The sequence below is a fragment of the Rattus norvegicus genome, chromosome 2 (assembly GCF_036323735.1).
Source record: "Rattus norvegicus strain BN/NHsdMcwi chromosome 2, GRCr8, whole genome shotgun sequence".
Classification (NCBI taxonomy): domain Eukaryota; kingdom Metazoa; phylum Chordata; class Mammalia; order Rodentia; family Muridae; genus Rattus; species Rattus norvegicus.
The window spans coordinates 135734309-135758226 of NC_086020.1; the positions used below are offsets into that span (position 1 = coordinate 135734309).

At 35.9% G+C, this 23918-nt stretch overlaps 1 protein-coding gene across 2 annotated transcripts in view; it reads left to right on the forward strand.

Annotated features, from left to right (window-relative positions):
- Window positions 1-20278, forward strand: part of LOC120093152 (rho GTPase-activating protein 20-like) — a 33417-nt gene extending 13139 nt beyond the window's left edge. Inside the window, exons 8-19 of one of the 2 annotated variants that reach the window (XM_039103671.2) lie at window positions 1030-1209; window positions 2944-3113; window positions 3406-3567; window positions 5302-5411; window positions 5799-5988; window positions 9757-10018; window positions 10929-11068; window positions 12292-12450; window positions 14895-15004; window positions 16209-16392; window positions 19104-19344; window positions 20035-20278. In XM_039103671.2, coding sequence (XP_038959599.1) covers window positions 1030-1209; window positions 2944-3113; window positions 3406-3567; window positions 5302-5411; window positions 5799-5988; window positions 9757-10018; window positions 10929-11068; window positions 12292-12450; window positions 14895-15004; window positions 16209-16392; window positions 19104-19344; window positions 20035-20096 — 1970 coding nt within the window. In that variant the 3' untranslated portion in view covers window positions 20097-20278. The remainder of the gene's footprint in view (window positions 1-1029; window positions 1210-2943; window positions 3114-3405; window positions 3568-5301; window positions 5412-5798; window positions 5989-9756; window positions 10019-10928; window positions 11069-12291; window positions 12451-14894; window positions 15005-16208; window positions 16393-19103; window positions 19345-20034) is intronic. The other variant, XM_039103672.2, reaches the window with a different exon arrangement.
- Window positions 20279-23918: the final 3640 nt, after the last annotated feature.

Below are 23918 nucleotides of genomic sequence, written 5' to 3' on the forward strand. Positions count from 1 at the left end.
ACTGAATTGTTCTTTGAATGTGTTTTGGTGCCTTTCTAGGTCCAGCAGATAGGGGAGAGTTTACTTCAATGGTTGTTCATATGCCTTTATGGAGAAATATGTTTGGTTTCATCCAGTTTTGTGATTGGATACTTTCCTCTGGTGACTCTTCTTAACCCACAGATTATAAAATATCTTGGGAAAGTTGTCTATTGCATACAACTTCATCCTGCCTCATCACCAGGTCACATTCTCTCAGGTCCATGCCCCCAAATACAGTACTCAGAAGGAACTATTGAGGGTCCAAAAGGCCTCATGTGTTTTTTATAGCCTACAGCATCAACCTGACCGTTGTCAAGGAGAACAGTGACTGAAGTGAGCTGAGGCCATTTCATTTCACTGATATCAACATACCTTGCCTCATATTACGAATGGAAACAGACTCTTTATCATTGTGGCCATCATCAAGAGAGTTAAAATTTTGGACAGAAAAGTGCTTAACATAGCTAATAGAATTACTTATATAGTACTAGTCCTCAAACCATATGAACATATATATATATATATATATATATATATATATAATATATATGTGTGTGTGTATGTATATGTATATTGTGAGAAATAGCAATATATATTATGTGTGTATGTATATGTATATTGTTGTGAGAAATAGTAAAATTGATTGATATACATCTAGTCAAGTAAAGTAAGTTTCTTACAATGTAAAGATCTTAAAGATATCAAGACTCCAACTGGTAGATCTTAGTATAGTCAGAGTAGAAAACAGCATAACTCTACCATACAAAGCGCTCTATTATCTAAATGAAATGATAAATTGACATTTTTCTCCTCAATTTCAGAGTTGTCAGCGTACACAAACTTACTTTGTCACAATATCCCTGTCAGTCTCCCTATGCTTAGGATGCACAGTCTCTAGTGTCCAGAAGAGGATGAGTCCTGAAATAGAGCATTGATTGCCAATCCCATTGGAAAGGTTGCTTACACTCGTTATTATCAGTTTCCACTCATCTTATTTTCTTCTCATAGGCCACGAGTATCCATATGACATTATAATGAACAACGTTCAAAATAACCTCAGTAAATCGAACTCAAAAATTTTCACGGCTTTCCCCCCCTTGCCTGGGCTGTTTATGGAAAACCAAAGCTGGGATACAGGAGGGCAGTTCATATTAAAGCCCAGAGACTCAGCTGGAAGCCAGCAGCAAGGTGAGTCCTCCACCTTCCTTCATTACCATCGCGGTTCCCACTTCAATTGCACATGAAATATCAATGCATGTTGTCATTTCTTTCATGGGAGGGGCACCGTAGAAAACATACCATAAACAAAACAATATGTCCTAGGTCCAGTTTGACATTTCTATATTCTGATATCAAGGTTATAGGGAAAACATTTCATTTGTTCCAAAGAGATAGTCAAAATAAGCTGGTATGCTAAGGCACAATATGGACATATATGTGTGCACACATCTTTTGTTCCACTAGAATATGATTACATGTGTTTCATGACCAAAGCAGAAAAGTACCTAAAGAGTGCATTTAAGCTATTAAATTACAAAAGACACAGAAAAGTCATATGTACAGAATTGAAAATAATCTGTTTCCAACTAGAGTATAAGTGACCGTAGTCTCCGAGTTGAGACTCTAATCTCATTTCAGTTCCATGAAAGCAGACATATTTTTATGTCTTTTACACCTGCATCTGGATTTCAAACAGAACTAATACTTAAGTTCTGGGATCTTTTTCAAATAATGAAAAAATTTCATTATTTTCCCTTTACTCTTGCATATGCCTCTATTGTTTTTAAGTTCATTTTTTTCTAAAAACATTGTTTGTCTGTATATATGTGCAGTCGCACACACATGCTAGAATACATGTGGACATGAAAACATGCATATACACACCAACTCATTCAACTCGTTCAGTCTGTATGGTGTTACTTGTGTTTTCAGGCCTGAATTTTTTTGTTTTAGACAAATAGCCACTATGTTACATGGAGAAAAAATATTTTATACTTTCTTACAAGAGTCCTTTCTTTACTTTTAATGCTTTTTTTTAAGTAACATATGTAAGATTTCATAATGGTCTGATTTTCCTAAAGAAGTCTGGGAAGAGAAAAAGAAACTTTGATCTCATATTTTAACTTACACAACTGGAACCAGGGTACAGAGTTTGACAAGATAGTCATGGATATGGTCTCATTAAAGGGACAAAGTGCTAATGAGATAAATTAATTTTTTTCTCCATCTTTATTAACTTTTGTATTATTATTTACATTTCAATTGTTATTCCCTTTCCCGGTTTCTGGGCCAACATCCCCCTAACTGCTCCCCTTCTATATGGGTGTTCCCCTCCAAACCCTCCCCCATTACCGCCCTTCCCCCAACAATCACGTTCACCAGGGGTTCAGTCTTGGCAGGACCAAGGGCTTCCCCCTCCACTGGTGCTCTTACTAGGCTATTCATTGCTACCTGTGAGGTTGGATCCCAGGGTCAGTCCATGTATGGTCTTTGGAGAAAAATTTAACAGTGGTTCTTCTCAGAGTGTAACAAGAAAACTACAAACGGGGAGATCTTCACTATGACATTTGAAGAGAATAGAAAACAGATTGATGTGAATAAAATTGAGGGTGACTATGAAAACGAATATGTCTACTAAAGACACTACCTGAACATAGTTCAGGGAACTTGTGCAATTAGATACCAAGTATCTTATGATGCAGTACAACTTAGACAGCATCTTGTGAGAATTCTCACTGGATCATGTCTTAGAGACATCTCTAAGATGAATAACAGTATAGAGTATAGGGAAGAAAAACATATAGAAACTAAAGAATGACTACCCCATTCCAACTGGGACATTATGCAATTGAAATCTGGTTTTCTAAAGGGGCAGTATAAACTACACTATTCCAGGTAATGATGATGTCATCTCCTCCTTAGATGCAAAGGAAAGACGTAGAAAATCTTGCATGACATCATGTTTCCATGGGGGCTGTGTGCCCCACCATGACCAAGAATGCAGTGACCCAAGAGATGATAAGAGAGGAAAACTTTTTGGGCAAGATTTGAGCTCCATTTGTCAGGATGGCAAACTGCCCACCATAATTCTGGTAGGTCTCACATGATTCCTTTTGGGAATTTCCTAAGGAAAATCTAATTAAAAAGGAAGTGTTGCCGATCTTTCAAGTTTAATATTAAGGTGGGATGTGTACAACAAGAGATTGAGGCAAAAAAAACCAAAAACAAACAAATAAACAAATAAAAACCTGTTCGAGATCCTACGTGTCCATGCTAGCATTTGCACTGTATCTGTGCACACCATTGCTCTGGTTCTCAAGGAGCCAGTAGTGCTTTGTGCTGCATGATGTCTGACAGGTATTCATTCCCCTTTCTTCCTCTCAGGACATGCTGTCCAGAATAAAAGATAAAGGACCTACAACAGATGATATATTTTTAATAACTCCCAATGGATCATTATGCAAAACTATAAAGGAGAAATTGGACAATGGGGAAAATGTGGATATATATCAGCAACCAGTGCATGTGGTAGCCTGGATCTTAAAGGTATGGAAAGTCCTTTGTCACCCAAGCTCATGATTTCTCTGAGTGTACATGAGTGGTTTCCTTCATCACGCATTCCCTCCAGTGACCTTAGATACATATGAGAAAAATCTGGTAAGCTCAAAGTTCTTCTGCTCTTCAAAACATAAGGAATAGGGATTCAACCCAAAATCTGATCAGAATGAGCAGTAATGTAACTAATTTCTTTCATTTGAATTTTTTCATGGGGGACATGGAGGCTGACTTTATACATGAATACAAGTGTCACCTGGTATGCATGCGTAGTCAGATGCATTTGACTACCAGTGTTCTTCATGCTTTGTCATTCCTCAATGTAGAGTATGGGATTCCCTCATGTGTCTCTTTGCTACACATACCAAGTAGGCTCTCATGCCCTGCTTGACCTTATCTCAAGAAATAATGGTATCGAATGCAGATCCTCATGGCTGTGAAACAGGTATACGTAATCACTCTGCTATTCCTTCAGCACCAGAAGATGATATTTTCTCTTTATTTAAAATTAGCATTCAATTACATCATTTCACTCCTTCCTTTCCCTTGCTCTAAGTTATTTTCCATGTCGATCTCTGACTTCTGCTAAAATACATGGCCCATTTTCCATTGCCTTTATTATTATACGGTTAAAAAGGAGTACATAAATATGTGAAAACCACCTGATAAGTCTATGGACTTGGAAGTACATGGACTATTTCTGAGCAAACCAACTGTGATTTGCTTACAAATTAGGGCGTTCCCTTTAGGAGACACTAATTTTCTCACATTTTATAGTATTTATGTGCATGGAATTCTTCATCTAGTAATTTATCTTCACAATATTTACTCATTCCCAGTTAGTGTTATTAATATGTATGATGTTTTATTCAGAAATTGTTTTGACAAATGTATTGTACTGTTTGACTATCAAAAGTGAAGTCTCCCAAACATTTCTTGATTTTCTTATTTATAGATTTTGACTCTTTGAACCATGTTTGGAGTCCAAGGTTCAGGAGTTAGTATGTAGTATGTACATAGTGGGGCTTGGCGCCAAAAGATATTTTCTTCCCTGTACTTTGAATAGCTGTGGTTTTCTGTAATACTCTTCATCCATAGCATTCTTTGATATATGAGTAAGGGCTACATTATCTATAAATATTAGCTTAAATACTCAGAACAGATTTGGGAATCATGCGTGTTTGGTGAAATCATGATAGAACCTTTTGTAAGAGCTATGACCTCATGGGATCCCATGTGTCCAGTAATAAACATGATTTCTGCACCTCAGAAATCAGGTAGTAACTTACTATTGTTGTTTTTGTTTAGTTACCAGAATTTTATATTTCTGTCATTTGGGGAGAGCAGATGTTGGATAGGGGATTTGTGGAGGGGTAACCTGGAATTGTGTCACCATTTGAGATGAAAATAAATGGTATTATTAATAAAAATATACTTCATGATCTGACGTACTGATCTCTTCTGTGTGCTCAGTTATCCACTAAAAGCACGCTGAGCTAAGAAGAGATTTTTCTGTACTCCAAGCCCATCTGAAAATCTGCTCCCAGTTTTCTAGTGTTGATGGACAAAACTTACTGGACCTACATATCACTCAATATTCTAACTAGGGCGAAGTTTGGGAGTTGTAAAGAAAGTTAGAACTAACCTAAACATTAGAGTTGAATACGTTGTGAATAATCTCCATAATTTAATTTTCTACAAAATATCTTTTCTCTCTCTCCTAAGGAGTTTCTTCAATCTATCAAAGGAAGTTTACTGACTTCCAAATTATACGACCAGTGGCTTATTGTACCCGAGAAGGTGAATGACAAAGAGAAATTAGCAGCAGTGAAGAGGTAATGGTTGGCAACTTACATGAATAACATCAACAAAATAGAAGTAATATTTGCTTGCACACACTAGAGATTATACATCACAGAAATATTCATTAAAAATACTGAGTGACAGGAAATGATTGCAATTGTTTACACACTTGGAAGACATTTTCAAACAGAAGTGTGACAGGGGAGGCACAGTGGACTATGCTTCTGATCTCAGCTTTGTATTCCAGTTAAATTTGTCACTTTACCCCGAATCTGCGGAAACATTTCAAGCAATATTTTGAATATACATTTTCATTTTATTCACACATGCCCATTCATAAGATACAAGTACTCTGTCCCCTTTCTTCATATTTACAAATAGAGTAAACTTGTTTATAATAACTGGGTTTTTTTGTTCAGTCTTCTAGAAAAACTTCCAAAACCTAATGCTGATCTTCTCAGACAACTGTTTAGAATACTACATCAAATAAAAACAAAGTCTTCTGTCAATAATATGTCATCATTCCGTCTGTCTCTTGAGACAGCCCCATGTATTTTATGGCTTCCTAGCTACAGAAATAACATATTGACAAATGATATCGCCAAAAAGGTAACTAGATAAGACCTCCATGACTAGTTTGATAAGCCTTGATAATGAGACAGGAAAACAGGGTTGTCCTGAGAGTCTGGGCTATTTTATTATTGTTGATTGTTTGGTTTTGGTTTTGGTTTTGGTTCATTTTGTAAAATACATACACCTTTGCTGTTTTTCTGGAGAGGAAGAATCATTGGTGCATTTTAAATTAGCAAAATGTAAATTGTTATTTGAGCTCGTGACTCAGTGTTTTGTCAATTGTGATTTAGAATATTCTTAGACTAAAGTGTCAAGAAGAAAATTCTGTGAAATGATAAAAGAAATAAATTCTGGTTACTGGGTTTAGCAATGAGGACTGAATTCTGATGTAATCAGTGTAGAAGGGGGTGTCCTCAACCAAATAAAGACTGTATAATTTGGATTGTTTTATCAGATATGGTTATTATTACTCCTGATTAATATTCTTAAATAGACCTTTGGCTTCTTGATGCTGGTGATGATTTAGAGAAATTATCGAGTACACTTTTCCATGGTCACTGCATTTCAAATACTACAATACCAAAACTTAACACTATTGGGAACAAATGGTTATTTTGACTGTTAATATTTGAGTTTCTGTGTCATTATAAATTAATCGACTTTCTTAAACCTGTAAGGAGTATATTGTAGTAAAACCTAACTGAGAAAAAAGTATTCCATATATTGTGTAGGATCAAATATCAGAAGGGAAAAAGAGGGTTCCAAAGAACCTGCCATTGGAGATCCATAATTATCCAGTTTCCGCAAAATAGGCATCAGTTCTAATACCTCCCAACACAATCACCCTGAGTATTAAGCTGTTACCCTTGCATCTTCTCTGAGCCATCAGAGACATGTGAATGTTACTGCTCAGATGGCTTTGCCTGTCTGGTACTTTTTAGTCAGCCCATGGGAACGTGCAGTAGAATGGTGACCACATTCAGCGGTCATATTCTCTCTTTAGTTGTACCTTTCCATAAGCATCCTTATAAATATGTACAACCATGATTGTGTCAAGGCAACCAAAATTAATGAAGTGGACAGTATATAACACATGCTGGTCATCACAATTTGAAAACTGAAAATCATCCTCTCATATAGTATTGCACTGTGATGATAACACTTGATCATCTGAACTCAAAATCTAACAAAAATTTTCCTCTTAATTGTATAACCAATGATGATCTTTCAGAATTTTTTTCTTTTAATAATAATGTTTATTGAATATTTCTTATTTACATTTCAAATGTTATTCCCTTTCAAGGTTTGCTGTCCTTAAGCTCCATATCCCATCACCCTCCCCCTACTGTAAGGTATCCCCTCCTCCCAAACCATGCCCTACTCACCTCCCAGCCCTGACAATTGCCTATGTTGGAGGGGTCCAGCCTTGGCAGAACTAAGGGCTTCTTCTCTTTTGTGGCCAACAAGGCCACCCTCTGCTACATATGCAGCTGGAGTCATGTGGCTGTCCATGTGTACACTTTGAGTAGTGGTTTAGTCTCTGGGAGCTCTGGTTGGTTTGTATTCTTGTTCATATATATATATATATATATACATATATATATATATATATATATATATATATATATATATATATACATGTATATGGGCTGATAGGAGGGGCAGGCTCTGAATGGTCATTCCTCCAGTCTCTGCTCCAAACTTTGCCTCTATATATGCTCCTATCAATATTTTTATTCCCCCTTTTAGGAATATCTGAAACATTTGCACGTTCGTCATCCTCCTTGAGTTTCATGTGGTCTATGAATTTTATGTTGGGAAATTCAAGTTTTGGGATAATATCCACTTATCTGTGAATGGATACTATGTGTGTGTGTTTTGTGATTGGGTTCCCTCACTCAGGATGACATTTTTTAGTTCCATCCATTTGCCTATGAATTTCATGAAGTCATTTTTTTGATAGCTGTTTACTACTCCATTGTGTAGATGTACCACATTTTCTGTATCCATTCCTCTGTTGAAGGCATCTGGTCCTTTCCAGCTTCTGGCTATTATAAATTATAAATTATAAATAAGGCTACTATGAACATAGTGTAGCACGTGTCTTTGTTATATGTTGGGGCATCTTTTGGGTATATGCCCAAGAGAGGTATACCTGGGTGCTCAGGTAGTGGAATATCCAATTATCAGAAGAACCTCGAGACTGATTTCAGAATTGCTGTACCAGCAATGGAAGAGTATTCCTCTTGCCCCACATCCTTGGCAGAATCTGTTGTCGCCTGAGTTTTTTATCTTAGCCATTCTGACTGGGGTGAGGTGGAATCACAAACAACTGGGGTTGTTTTGATTTGTTTTCCCTGATGACTATGGATGTTGCGCATTTCTTTAGGTACTTCTCTGCCATTCGATATTCTTTAGCTGAGAATTCTTTCTCTAGCTCTGTACCCATTTTTTAGTAGAGTTATTTTACTCTGGAGTCTTACTTCCTTAGTTCTTGTATATATTGGATATTAGCCCTCTATCAGATGTAGGATTGATAAACAACTTTTCTCAACCTGTTGCTTGCCATTTTGTCCTAATTTCAGTGTCCTTTACCTTAATGAAAATTATGCAGTTTGATGAGATCCCATTTGTCCATTCTTGATCTTAGAACCTAAGCCATTGGTGTTCTGTTCAGTGTCCATGTGTTCGAGACTCTTACCCACTGTTTCATCTATTAGTTTGAGTGTATCTTTTTTGATGTGGATGTCCTTGATCCACTTGGACTTAAGCTTTGTACAGGGTGATAAGAATGGATCGATCTGCATTCATCTACACACTGACCTCCAATTGAACCAGCACCATTTGCTGAAAATGGTATCTATTTTTTTCCAGAGGGTGGTTTTGGCTCCTTTGCAAATATCAGGTGACCATAGGTTGTATGGGTTTATTTCTGGGTCTTAAATTCTTTTCCATTGATCTACCTGCCTGTCTTTTTACCAATACCCTGCATTTTTATCACTATTGCTTTGTAAAATAGTTTGAGGTTTGCGATGGTGATTCCCCCAGAGTTCTTTATTGTTGAGGATAGTTTTCATTAACCTGAGTTTATCATTATTCCAAATGAATTTGCAAATTGTTCTTTCTAACTCTGTGAAGAAATGAGTAGGAATTTTGATGGGAATTGCATTGAACCTATAGATTGCTTTTGACAAAATGGTCATTTTTACTATATTAGTCTGGCCATTCAAGGGTATGGAAGATCTTTCCATCTTCATAGATCTACTTCATTTTCTTTCTTCAGAGCCTTGAGTATATTGTCATACAGATCTTACACTTGATAGTTTAGACTCACTCTGAGGTATATGACGTTATTTGTGACTATTTTGAAGGGTGTCATTTCCCTGATTTCTTTCTCAACCTGTTTATTTTTGGAGTAGAAGAAGGCTTCTGATTTGAGTTAATTTTATACCCAGCCACTTTCCTAAAGTTATTTATCATAACTCTCAGGGAACTTTTGGGTGTCACTTAAGTATACTAGCATATCATCTGCAAATAGTGATATTTTGACTTCTTTCCAATTTGTGTCCATTTGACCTCCTTTACTTGTCTGAATGCTCTGGCTAGGACATCAAGTACTATATTGAATAACTAAGGAGAGAATGGGCACCCTTGTCTAGTACCTGATTTTCCTGGGATTGCTTCAAGGTTCTCTCTATTGAGTTTGATGTTGCCTACTTTTAACCACTAAGAATCATAAGTAAAATGTGATTTGTAACCATGCAAAATGACAAAGACCCTCTCTGTTTGCTCCATTTGTCACAGATTTCTCTGGTAACATTTATGATCGACAATTCTCCAGAACTGTTTGGAGAGGACATTGTGGCAGTTTGGTATGAAACATCACTATACCATCCTCCCGGACTGAAGTACCCATGTTCCCAGAATACTCCATCTAGCAATGGGATCATGGAGGAAACGGAACATGGACTCAGCAGCTGCCCCGGTGAGAGGACATGCACCCCTGATTTTGATGAACTGCCGAGAAGTGGTGCAGTTGCTTCAATTCCATATGAGGGCATTCTAGGTGTGTATAGTTGTTCTACTGACATAACTAAAACTTAGAATCTTTAAGCACAGAAAACATGAACTGCAACAAACAGCAATGAAGAATTTACTAAGTCACGTGAAGGCAAACTTCACCTGGGCATGTATTACCCTTGTGTTCAAATTTGCCTCCAAAGTTTGGTACATTTGTCTCTTGTCCTGAGTTTATCTTAGAGGTTAATACCAGAAATGAGATTAGTAATTAAGGATATGTAAAGAAATGATACTTACAGTGATAGATTATTAATATAGATTCTCATAGTAGGAGAGCAATTCAATTCCAAATTGGGTTTTCTCTATGTAAAAGCTTTGGCTGTCCTCAAACTTACCTTGTAGACCTGGCTGATCTCACACTCACAAAGATCGCCTAGGCTCTGCTTCTTGGAATAATCTTGGAACAAACGAATGTGCCACCATGCTTTTCTCATATGCAAGCCCTAGAGTATAGCATAATATACCCATATTGGCAACATAGACTGAATGATATCAGATTTGAGCTCACAGTTCAGGACAGGAAACTGAAGGGCTATAATATAAATGAAATCAGGCAAGTTATTTTACTGTTAGTTTACAGTTGTCCATGGCTGTTCAGTCAAAAAGTCACACAGGGGAGTCAAAGATTGGTAATATATTAATGCTGTATTCTAATACCTATATGCATAGCTTTCAAGGCTAACAGAAGACTTTAATTTTTATACCAGAAATTTGGCCCATATGCAACTATATATACAGTGCCTTATAAAGCAATCTTATTATTAAATGTTATGATACTGATTAGTTATTTTCTGTGTATTTGTGATGATGTACAAGACATGCAGGCTATAAAATGAAAAGGGCATTCAAGGGCTAAGTGACTTCAATTACAGCAAATGATTTCCCTTCTTTCGTAGCCTCAGAGAAAGGTGAAGGAAATGAGTCCACAACCCAACCAGAACCTGTTCAAAATTCACCAACACCACAAACCAAAAAAGAATTGGGGAATTGTTCCCCCAATATTCTCAAAGATGTTAATGTGCCTGCTGTGATACTTGTGAGTTTCATTTTGGATTTTTACAGCTCTCCTATTTCACATAATTTTTTCTGAAGCTTTGTTTTAAGTAAATTATTACATCAACTGGATGAATGTATCGATAAGCTATTCATGAAAATAGAAATAAATACCAATGATTTTTCAGTCATATCATTTAAATAAAAATGAAAAAAAAGAAAAGAACTTGTATTCCTATGCTCTGCACTGATTTCAGCAAAGACCCAAATTAACAAGCTTGTTCAATGAAATGGACTTATGGAAGTACCCACTGATTCCCCAACTATCAATTATTTCTACCGCATTACACCTCCATATTACTCTAGACTCTACTTAAAATCATTGCCCGAGGTTGCTCAATATTATAATTAAAAATATCTGTAGACCTTTGTTTGATATTATCAATGAATGAAATATTCACATTGTTCTTTGCTATATACTAATCTTTTTATCCTAATGGACTATATGCAAATTCCACATAATATGATTTAGTCAGTTTTAAGTAAGCTACTAGATTTCCAGCTACTATTTTCATTTACTATCCAGCATCTATTTTAGCCCTATGTCTCTGCCAGGAATTTATGCTGTGTGTGAGCAAGTTTTCAGTAGAATTTTCTGTTAACAATGATTATAAACATGTAACCAATTGAAAATAGGGACTAAATATATTTATGGTCATCATATTTACATTGTAAAACAAGGGAAGAATGATTGAAATTTACCCGGGTTTTTAAATGGGACAGCAGCTTTAGGCATAGATAGCTGGAAATAAGAAGTCACACAAGAAGGAAATAAAAGTCTCAAAAGTTTAGGATGTTCCGATTCATAAGAGAGGCCAGGTAAAACAGGAAGTAAAATAGCAATGTGATCTCTGAAAGAGAAATATTCCAATGGTAACTTAGAATGGCATGCTTTAGGAAGATATTCAGATAAGAAAAGAAAAATGAGAGAGGACCATTCACCACAATGCTTTGGATCAGAACTGTGATTAAATGCTGAGGATTATCTGAGTCCAACAAAACACTCATGCCTCAAATTGGGGAAAATGGATTAGGGAAGAAAATATATTTGGAGGCTAAAACAAAAAAGTTCAAAGTCTCCTTCATTCTTCAAAGTTGTAGCTCAACATTCCAAAATTGCCTTTGCTCAGGTTCACAATAAAAGACATATTTGTGCTTCAGGTGTGTGGATCCCTAATAATCCAAGATTATCCTTATCCTACACAGGATATGTTGTCCGTAATTGCGGAAAAAGGACAATGTTCTGATGACATATTCAGAATGCAAGCAGAAAAATCACACTGGTCCCTTAAGGAAAAGGTTAACACCGGAAAACATGTTAACTTGAAAGAAGAATCCGTGCTCACTGTCGCTTCTGTCGTAAAGGTAAGTAATGTTTTTGCATCACCAACATTCAGCATCCCTCTGGTTCCTGTCCTTGAGATTTCATGATGATGACAGTTTCCTTGAACTATAGACACATGACCTCTTGGTAAGAGGCAAGGTAGGTAAAAGTCTGAGAATCTCAAAGATTCATCACAAAGTCACAGGTGAATATCATCTGTTAGAAGTTAACTTCCTCAAATATCAGATGGAATTTGGTTGGCGATACAAATGTTCCCACTGACGTCACCTCTGACTGTACCATGTGAGCAATAGCAGGGCAAGTAATAATACTGGGAAATGTGCGTTTAAAAACACATATCTCAAATCATACTGACCAAAAGTATTCCTCATAAATAACAACAGTACAAAAGAGCTAGTCCATGACAGATTTTAATAGGTTATGAGAGAGTTGGATGTTGCACTCTGTCCAGTAAATACATGAAATTGTTTTCCATCTCTACCAAAAATAAATAAATAAAACTGCACCCTCACTTTGGCCAAATATCACCATCCTAATTCTCAAATAATGAAAAATTAGCCTAACCTTTTTCAAAATAGTCTTTTATGCTTAACTTACCAGTGAGCAGCAGTAGCTCTGGAACAAATATCATTGCTTTATTTTTATTTGGGCCATGATTTGAGTTTTCCTCTCAGTAGACTGTGGAGCTATGGCCCAGACCTCAAGAGAAAAGATAGTGCTGTGAGAATACGCATGCTTAATAACATTAGGCAAAATTACTGAATTGTCCCTCTTTGGCCAGAGAGCCTGACCTGGGCATCTGGCACTCATTGCCAGAAATCTGGACACCTCATGGAGAGGAATATGAAGATCAGTAACTGAAGGAGTCCATGTGTATTCATAGCAATTTGTGTGTTCACAAAAAACAGACAATCTTCCCTTTTTGTGATTTGCAGTCCTTGATAAAACATGAAACTTTATTGTGGTACCTCATGAAGAAAGACACTTTTCTGTGCTTCAACCAGGCTACTGCTTACAATTTATTTAAATAGTTGCATATTTACATATTAAAAGGAATGGATATAAAACTGGGAGATCTTCTGACTTGTAAAACAGGATGCTCAAGAAAGATCAGGACTATTTCAAGTGGACCTGTAGGCAGAGGTGCCCTTGTATATTATATGAAAGGAAGTACAGATTCACCAGATTATACACAGAATGAGATATTTACAGACGCTGCCATTTTTTGATGGTTGCTTTTTTTCTCAAAGAGTACTTAGGTATTTGTTAGTTTTGTTGATTTTTTTTAATGGTTACTGCACTTTTTTCTTTTTCTTTTTTCTTTTTCCTGTAATTTGATTATTGTTTTCTATTTATTTATTTACTTATTTATTTAATAATTTGTTTATTTACTCTTTCTAAATCTTGAGTGCTGCCCCTACCTCATCACTCTTCAGAGTCTCTTCCCTTTTCCTCTGAGCTGGTTAGGGCCCCCTGATTTATGCTCACATCCTGGCACATGAACTCCCTTCAGAATTAGTACATCAATTCCACTGAGGCCAGTGAGTGAACGATTTCCACCAACACTCAACAGATTTATGGAACCCCACTCTACATGAAGATCACATGGAGACCGAGCTGCACATTTCCCACACGTGTGCCCTAAGTCATGATGCACCTTCTACATGCTATTGCGTTGGTGGTCAGTCCTTCATAGCTCCCAGTGTTCCATTTTCACTGACTCTGTCGGTCTTCCTGTAGAATACCTGTCTTCTCAGGACCATGATTTCTTTCCCCAACTCTTCCCTGTGAGTCACTGAGCTTCATTCTATGTATGTCTGTGGGTTTCCTTATCTGGTCCTTATCTGGTTCAGTTGGCTGCTGGGTGAAGCCACACAGAGAGCAGTTATGATAGACTCCTGTCTGGATGTCCCACATGTCAGGCTGTGAAGTGGAGTACAGATCTCTGCTTGCAGGTAGTTGAGTAAACTGCAAGCCAGGAAAGGCAATTTGAACAGAGTAGGTTTATTTCAATGATACTGTAGCCAGAAATCTGCTTCTTTGTTTGTAGTTCTAGGTAAGAACACATAAGTTCTTGCCTAGAGGTTCTACTTTTGAGCCAAAAAGTTCTGGGTAGTTGACAGGTAGAAAACCTCTTGAGGAAGTAGGGTCTCAACCAGTGGTTGTCAGCGTCCCTAATCCTGTAACTCTAATATAGTACATGATGCTGTAGTCCCGCCTAAACATGACATCATTTGGCTGTTATTTGATAACTGAAATTTTGCTACTGTTATGAATTATAATGTGTAATTTATGGAATATCTGATGTGCAGGATATATAATATGTGATTCCCCAAAAGATCATGACACACAAATTGAGAATCATGGGTCTAAACGGCTAAATTTTAAACAAAAATATTTCTCAAGTACATCCTACAATATACATTGACCATTACTTTTTTGTTTTCTTTTCATTAAAAAAAAGGACTTTATCAAAAATATCGAAGGAAGTTTACTGTCCTGTGATTTATATGAAAATTGGCTTAGCATCCCAGATGAAGGACCACTCCTTGGAAAAATTGCATCCATCCAAAAGTAAGCACGTGAGGAAATGCACTAATATAGAAACAGTACTTTTTTTAAGGTACAAAGGCTTTTGTTTATAGATTGAAAACTGGAATGATGTCCCATTCCAAGAGGTTCCTTTGCTCAGACATGTATATTCACTTTATAAACATGTGCATTCCTCAAGCTAGAGTGTTGAATCATGCCTGTAATCCCACAACTTGAGAGTCTTCTACCTTATAATTGTCATGGGTTACAAGAGAGCCTATGCAACATGTTGTGTGCAGGTCAGCCTAGACTGTTGCTTTGATTTCCTGTGTGAAACAAAATAAATATATGTGTGTAATGCCTGTGGGTTATTTGCATTCTCTTATCATGGTATTGTGAGTATTTCACATGTTAAATATATATCACTGATTGAAGCTATCACTAAGTTTGTCTTTCTCAATACAACTTCCTAGAGAAGTCTGGGTTAGGAATAGCTTTGACTTCTTTGAATCATTTTTCGGTATGTTACTTCACTGAAATATTTCCTAAGTGGCAGAAGCTTTGAGCTCACATTGTTACCCAAGAACCCAAAATCTCTGCCTTGCCTACAGCAGAAGCTTTTTATAATTGCATTGTATAGAGTCACTAGTGTGCTTTTTGGTCCTTATGTTCTTTTTTTGTTTTTTTGTTTTGTTTTGTTTTGTTTTGTTTTGTTTTTCCAGAGCTGGGGACCGAACCCAGGGCCTTTCACTTGCTAGGCAGGTGCTCTACCGCTAAGCTAAATCCCCAACCCCTAGTCCTTATGTTCTACAGTGTCATGAGAGTGTTACATGAATTCATACTGTATTCGATATGTAATGTGTTTAGATGGTGGCTGGAAAGATGTTTCACTGTTTAACAACACTGGATGTTTCCATACACAGAACAGACATGGCCTGCCTCAATCTTCATTCTCTGTAATACTAGGGATCCTGATACCTTCCTCTGGGTTCTGTGGGTAACAGCTATACTTGTAGCACATAGAAATTCATAGAAAATTTGTATTTTTCCCATAATTCTATAGGGAGAAGTGATTTCCAGAAAAAAACTTAAGGCAATACTTTGTATATTCTTATTCATTTTGAATTCTGACTATCCAGTGAGCTGGTCTACAAAACATTTACACCGATTTTTCTTTAAATTTAGAGTTTTGTAAGTGACATTACTTGTAGGACCGTCAGTAAAATTCTCCTATTTATTTGTATAGTATCCTTTTGAAGATGCCAAAGCCAAACTACGTTTTGCTTAAGCAACTCATCTGTGTTCTACAAAAAATTAAAGCTGCTTCTACGAACCAATTAGACACCTTTGACTTGTCTGTTCGCATAGCACCTCATGTTTTATGGAATCCGACTTGTAAGATGTTTTATGGGAGGGATCTCTCAAAGAAGGTAAGGGGTCTGATTTTCCCTGTGGGAACAAAGTACTCACTGTACTTCAGGAATTTGGAATACCTCAGAAAGATTACAGATATTAGGGGACACAGGAGAATTGCATTCTTCTGGTGTGGGAGATATACTGTTCTATTTCAGGAAGGATTGGGAAAGGGAATTTTTAATGTAGTTTGATGTAATTGAATCATTTCTTTTTGGTTCTTTCCTTTTTTCTCTTTTTTCTTTAAAGTTATTAATTTTAGATATCGATGTTTTAACCAGTAACATCCTGGCTTGTATAGTGGTAGTTCAAGGAGACTACAGTGAAGTTGAAAAAATATCATGATTACCTAGTATTTTATTTGTTTTCTATTGTAGACATACTTTGGAGCACATGATACTTGTGTTTCTTTTCTGTTCCTTTTTTTAGGATTTGTATTTTTTAAAATTTTTTATTGGATATATTTTTTTTACTTACATTTCAATGTTATTCCCCTTCCCAGGTTCCTGTCCATAGGTCCCATTCCCTCCTCTCCTCCTCCCCCATATGGATATTCCCCCTATAATTCCCCCTGACTGCTCCCCCATATTCCCCTGCACTGGGGTATCCAACCTTGGCAGGACCAAGGGCTTCCCCTTCCACTGGTGCCCCAACAAGGCTATTATCTTCTTACATATGCAGTTGGAACCCTGGGTCAGTCCATGTATAGTTTTTCAGAAGTGGTTTAGTCCCTGGAAGCTCTGGTTGGTTGGCAGTGTTGTTTTAATTATGTTGCAAACTCCTTCAACACTTTCAATACTTCCTCTAATTTCCCCCAAGGGGGTCCTGTTCTCAGTTTGATGGTTTGCTGCTAGTATTGATCTCTGTATTGGACATGCTCTAGATGTATCTCTCAGGAGAGATCTATACCCGGTCCCTTTCAGCATTCATTAGTGGTGAGATTATTATAATTTAGATATATTCACCCCTCAACTGTACTGCTTGTCATTTAAAAGCACATTGCATATAATTATATAGGTGTATATAATTATATAATTGAATATATTTACAGAATGTGATGTAAAGAATAATGATAAAAGTCTAGTGTATATTATGTCATGCGCTTTGTAATATTTAGCACTAACTCCTACTTCTATGAAAAAGAATAGTGTATGTTTCCAATGTTTTAGGTGCTATCTTATGACCTCAGGTATTCTTTAGCTCTTAAGTTTATTATACCCATGTGCATTAATATTTTATTATTTTATTACTTTATATCCTTATTGCCTTGAGTACCTTCCTCCAAGTCCCATCCACAAAAGCCCCTCTTCCCTCAGTTTAATAATAATTTAAAAATTTATTAAATTTTTAAATTTTGGTGGGATGTTTCCACAGAAGAAGGCAGGCGGAAAGATAGGAAAATGAGTGTTAATGAGTTTCATGATAAGAAATTCACAGAGAATCAGTGAAGAACATGCATTTTGAAAAGGAAAAATTGACAAAAAAAAACACAAAAAATAACAACAACAACAACAAAGAGGAAAGCAAAGTGTATATTTTACCGAAGAGTTTCCAGAAAAATGTTCCACAGGAAGGAAGTCATGGGATATCACACACAATGGCATAGGATAGCCCAGGGAAAAGCTATTTCCTTTTAGAAAGTGTCTTAATTTACCATCATCGCTGTGATAAAACACTTATGAAAAGCAACTTATGGAGGACAGTTTACTCTTGATGATATACTTTTAGTTACCAGTTAAATACTGATTAATGTTGTGGCACAAACCGAAGCAGGGCAGGAACCTGGAGGCAAGAAGAGAAGCAGGAGCTGGGTAGGTGTTCTGCCAATTGCCCTGCACCTCATATCTTTCTTTGACAAATAGCTCAAGGGTGGCACAATTGCGGAGATACGGGCCTTCCAAATTTCATTATTAATCAATATACCTTAGACTTCCCTACATAATAGGCAAATCGGATGGGGGCATTGTATCAACTAAGATACCCCTTCTCACCAACTTCTTCTCTCAGTCATTTTTCTATTGCTTTAAAGAAACACAAGGACCAATGCAACTTATTGAAGTAAGTGTTTATTTGGAACTGAGAGTTGTAGAGGGATTACAGTTCTTCAATGGCATCACAGAGGAGCTTGGCTACAGGAAGGAAGGAAGGACAACCAAACAGGAAGCAGAGACCTTAGGGCTTTCATCCTAGGAAGCAAACATGAAGCACACAGGGCACACTGCAAATGGCACCTAGCTTCTGTCAACTTAAATTCTAAGCAATGACATACTTCCTCCAGGAAAGCCAAGCCATGTAAACCACATGAAAATTGTAACAAAGATGGGATCATATATTAGGGTGCTCAGAATTAGACAGTCAACCCATTCAAACGTTCACAATGAAACTCCACCTTCTCCCCACGCCCCAGCAGAACATCAACAATTAAAAAAGCTTTGAAGTCATTAATTTGATTCATTCATATTTATTCTGGCAGCTCATCAGCTCTGAAATATTACTTTGCTTTAGTAGTTCCTTCATTGTTTGCAATATGTATGAAATTTTTACTATGTTTAGTAAGTCGCAAAGAAATTACAGTCTCCATTTCAGACACAGACTTCATTTCTCAGGTTCATATCTGCTGATAGTAACTGCTCTTTTCCTCATCATTTTGGATTTCAAATTTTATTGATTTCAATTTTGTAAGCAATGTGAAATGAGAGGATCTTGTTTTTGCCTTGTGTTGTTACAGTTGTCCATTATACAATTCATGATTGACAACTGTCAAGAATTATTTGGAGAAAATGATAATATATTTTGTGAAGATAATCAGAAGTCTTATGACATCAACCTATCTTCTGATACATTAAATACTTCTGGCAAAGCAACTCTTATGATTGAAACCATAGATGACCACGATGTGAAGACCTCAAAGGCTAATACTAAAGAATTAGAGATGTCGTCTGCTGTTCCTCATGAGGGAGGTCCTACAGGTAGGAGAAGTTTTAATTAGTATTCAAATGAATGGAAGGTTGATAGCATTCTCTGATTTCGTAAGTTTTAAATATCAGAGCAGTATTGGGGCACATAATGATATTAGACTATGGGAAATGTTTCTAAACAACACTTTAATGAAATTATATGTGAATATGTGTGTATGTGTGTACATATGTTCGTATAATAGGGGATTCCATAATTATCTCCTATAAGAATTCCAGATTCTTAGATGCGATATTACTCTCACTTCTTCCCATGATCCATAAGTATTATAGAATGTCTTAGATATGAAATTATTTTTGAAAAGATAACGTAGAAACTATTATTTGATTTAAAAATCCACTAAACATACTACAAGGTTATACCATGCTCTAACAAGCTTTTCTATCTTTGGACAAAAACCTTGTTTAATTTTTTTTGAGATATAATCTTGCCAAATGGTTATCACTTGGTATGAATATTATGTTGCCCAAGATCCTCTACAACCACATATGTAAAGAATAATAAAGAGGCTAAAACATGCCTGATTTAACAAGTAACAACATTCAAAATCAGATATATTGTTCACTGAAGTAATTCTGAATTTAGAGTATAAAAATATAGTGAAAAATTAATTTCATCTGAAGTGGTACGAATCTGTTATCTGAGAATGTTTTTCTAATTTTGACATTTTATGTTTCATTTAGCAGGCCACAACGGAACAACTTCAAAATATAATGTTCCACAAGAGATAATTCTTCATGACTGAAGAAGTTTCCGGTCATTGTATTTCAATGTTCTCTTTACCTCCCACAAAAGAGATTATTACAAGAAACAACTTCAGTTTTAATTTTAACCATATTGTTTGCTATAATTGTTTTACTCACTATATGTATTTTATGTTATGTATTATATATTATTCTCTATTATAATAAATACTATTGAATTATATTATTTGTTAGACTCCAATGTGGCTGATTTATGATTCTCCACAGTCTTTGGAAAATGGCATGTTCAGTACTCTCCTCTACTTCTGTTACTCAAATCTGTATTCATGTGACAGACCCACTAGAATCACTTTATTCATAGTTTCTTCAAAACTACAATGAAGATGGCATTCTGAGTACTGTTCAACAAATGAAAGGTGGGGCTTTATCTGGCTTGAATTCTTCCAGATTCTCACCAAACAACAGTCCACATGGCTAAGAATCAACTACTTAGCAGTACAATAACATTGGACTCTCCTGTGAGTTTTAGTAACACTCTTTTTTAAAAGAAATTATATTCCGATTTCTATGAAAAGGTACTCTAGACAGGAAGGGCATTAGGAAAAATAGATCATTACTTGGCTCAGGGAATCATCATTCTTTGGGTCTGATGGCAGGATGCTGCAGCTAGTGAAGTTGTTCACCTAGCTCAGAAGCAGAGTATGACGAATGTTCATATTCAGTGAGCTTCTTCTTTTTATTCGTTCCAGGAACTATGCCTAAGGAATAGTACAGCCCAGTTATAGTACATCAGTTATGTAAACAGAGACAGAAACTAATGACATTGAATATTCCTTCAGAGTTGTGCCCAGAATCTTTTGACATAGATGTAAATAAAATTCCATTAATGATTAAAATTAATCATCACACATTTTGAAATTAGAGGTTGATCACAGTTTTAATAATATAAAAAAAATGACCTGATATGATGGTTCAGTGTCTAAAGCAATTGATGAGATACAGGTTTTATGACATGAATTTGGGTCACCAAAATTTACATTAAAAAACAAAACTGGGTACTATAGCACAAGCATCTTTAGAAGCTTCTGCATAGAGATAGGATTTGGAGAACAGAATTAAAAAGAGCAATTTGGTCAGATATTCCTGGCGTATTGTTCAGTAGTGAACAAAAGAGACCCTGTGTCAAAAAGAGACAGGAAAAGACCAGTACTTGAGTCTGTGCCCTAACAAATAGGCTCAAAGCTCTATATCGCCAGTGATATGCATATCTTTATACACACATACACACACACACACACACACACACACACACGGATCATGCACAATTTTACATACACTGCATATATTCAAACACAGAGGGATAGAGGATATTTGTTGTAGCATCTCTCTTCATGACTAAGAACTTTATGTCAACATCAAGCATTGTTTATGGATGATTTGTCTTCTTCCAATATAAAAAATCTTTAGAGAAAACCTCAAGTTAAGACATTTATATTTAGCATATTAATTATATCTTCGACACTCCTACACTCCAATTAACATAAATTCTAAATGTTTCCTTTATTACTATCATTAGTTTAAATTCACATTGAAAACTGAATTATCGCACTGTGCCCTCCCTTTCCTAACTTCAGTCCATTGCATATACCACACTCTCAAACTCGTTTTTTCAATACTGCATATGTGTTTATTTGTATCTATAAAATAATGAATTCAGATTGAGTTTATTTGGTTGTGTTCTTGTATATGATTTCCAAGGTGAACAGTCTTATGGATAATCTATTAGAGTGTCATTTCTAGAAAAGCCCTCTCTATCTTTTGTTACCTGTAGTTTTTTGACAAATGACCATTGATTTAACATCGCATTTATATTGCCTTCATTGTTTTTGTAACTATTTTCTTAAATTTCAAAAGAGCTTTAGGGTATGCTGGCTTCTATAGTGTTTGTAATCCTGCTTCTGCAATGTTTCCTGAGCTATGGACACAGGAGTTATGATGTACATGGATCAACTGGTGCTTGATTTTCTACAAGACAATCATCTTTTCATTGTGTCCAATTTTGCTTTTCTATGATGATCTCGATTTACTGTACAAGGAGTCTTCTTTGATGAGGGATGGTGGCCCCACTTATTTGTGGGTATAAGAGTAATATTTAGAATACTGCAGGAAGGAATTGAGTTGATCTAGTGAATTTATATGATAAATTTTAAGGTCCATGATCTTACTAGCTCCATAAATCTGACTAAATTTGTATCATCAGCCATGATTTTTAATCCTGTCTAGAGAAATCCTTCCAACTGTTAAAGTATTTCAAATGACTTTTCCCAAAACACCAATGTTTCAAGTAACCCTTGGCTTTCTCTCAGGTTGAGGGGTGAGTGCCTCTTGCTAAATAAATCTTACAGAGGTATCTCAATTTTCAACTGATTCTAGTGGGATATGACTTAGAAGCTTCAACCTTGATGTTGAGTTTCTGTGGTACATACAACAGTAGGCAGGTTGGCATGTTAGGGAAGCAGTAGTTGTATCCACCTGCAACACCTATGAAGTATAACAGTAACCCTTTCAGCAAGCTAATATAATATGTGAAATAAGTGTTACTTATATGTCAGTAGTATCCAAGAGGTCTTTGATTAGATTCATGTGCGTTTTCATTACCACACAATTGAACATAGTTCTGGGTCTTCCATTGGGTTTCTCAGAAAAGAAAAGTTATTCTGAAGAACTCTCTAAACTTGAATAATTTATACCTTGTCATTTGTGTCTGGGATTATCCCATTCAGGTCCCTTAACTTGTCGAAGTACATATTTTCAAGAGAAGTTTATTTTTCCTAGTCTAATACAAAATAAATGAAATTATATATAAGATTTCTTCCCTTTTGGCTACTTTCATTTTCTACTTTTCATATCTTCAATTAGCCTTAATGAACTATAGTCTGAAATGTTAGAGGTTGAAATTTCTAGAAATAAAAAGTGCATACTTATTAAATGATATACCATACTGAGTTAAGTGAAGAATTTTTTTTTTACCAGTAACTGCCCTCTTTCTATGAGGATGATTATCATTCCATCACCTAGCATTTCCTTATAGTATCTGCTGCCCATTATCTGGTATCCTGTGAGCCATTGTGGTACCAGTGCTCATCTTTGACCATACTCAAGGACTCTTGTTTCATAGAAGACTTGTAAACAAGTGGGAGTAATATTATAACGGAAGGAGACAAAAGGGATACAAATTGCAAATGAGGAATTGAAAGTACCTTTCATTGAAAATTAGTAATCCAAATCAGCCTAAAATTTCTAAAAGAAAACTCATAACTTATATACTCTTCCAAAAAGTAGCAGCATATAAAATTAACAAACAAAATGAATATTCCTCCTGTGTAAAAATCATAAACTTACTGCAAAGTAAATCAAGAAAACAAAACACCATCATTCCCAAAACCTTAAAAAGTATAAAATATCTGTAGCATAATTCTAACCAAGAAGGGAAAGACTTATATGATTAAAAATAAACTTAAAAGATTGATGACGATATTAGATAATGGAAAGATTCTCACATGCCCATCAATAAGATTAATATAGTAAAAAATGAGTTTACTAAAATACCCTTTTGATTCTATCTTTTTCCTGACAAATTTATAACGTTTTTGATGTTAATAGGAGAAACAACATTATAGAAGAGACTTGTTTTTACCATCATTCCTCCCATTCTTGTGCCAAGTTCCCTTGGCTTCACCCATAAAGGCTCACCGACATGACTGCCAAAACATTAGCTAGATAAGGACAACACCAATGAATATTAAAAACTAAATGGGATCTGAAACCTACACAAAGAAATATGGGCAACTGCATCCTTGTTA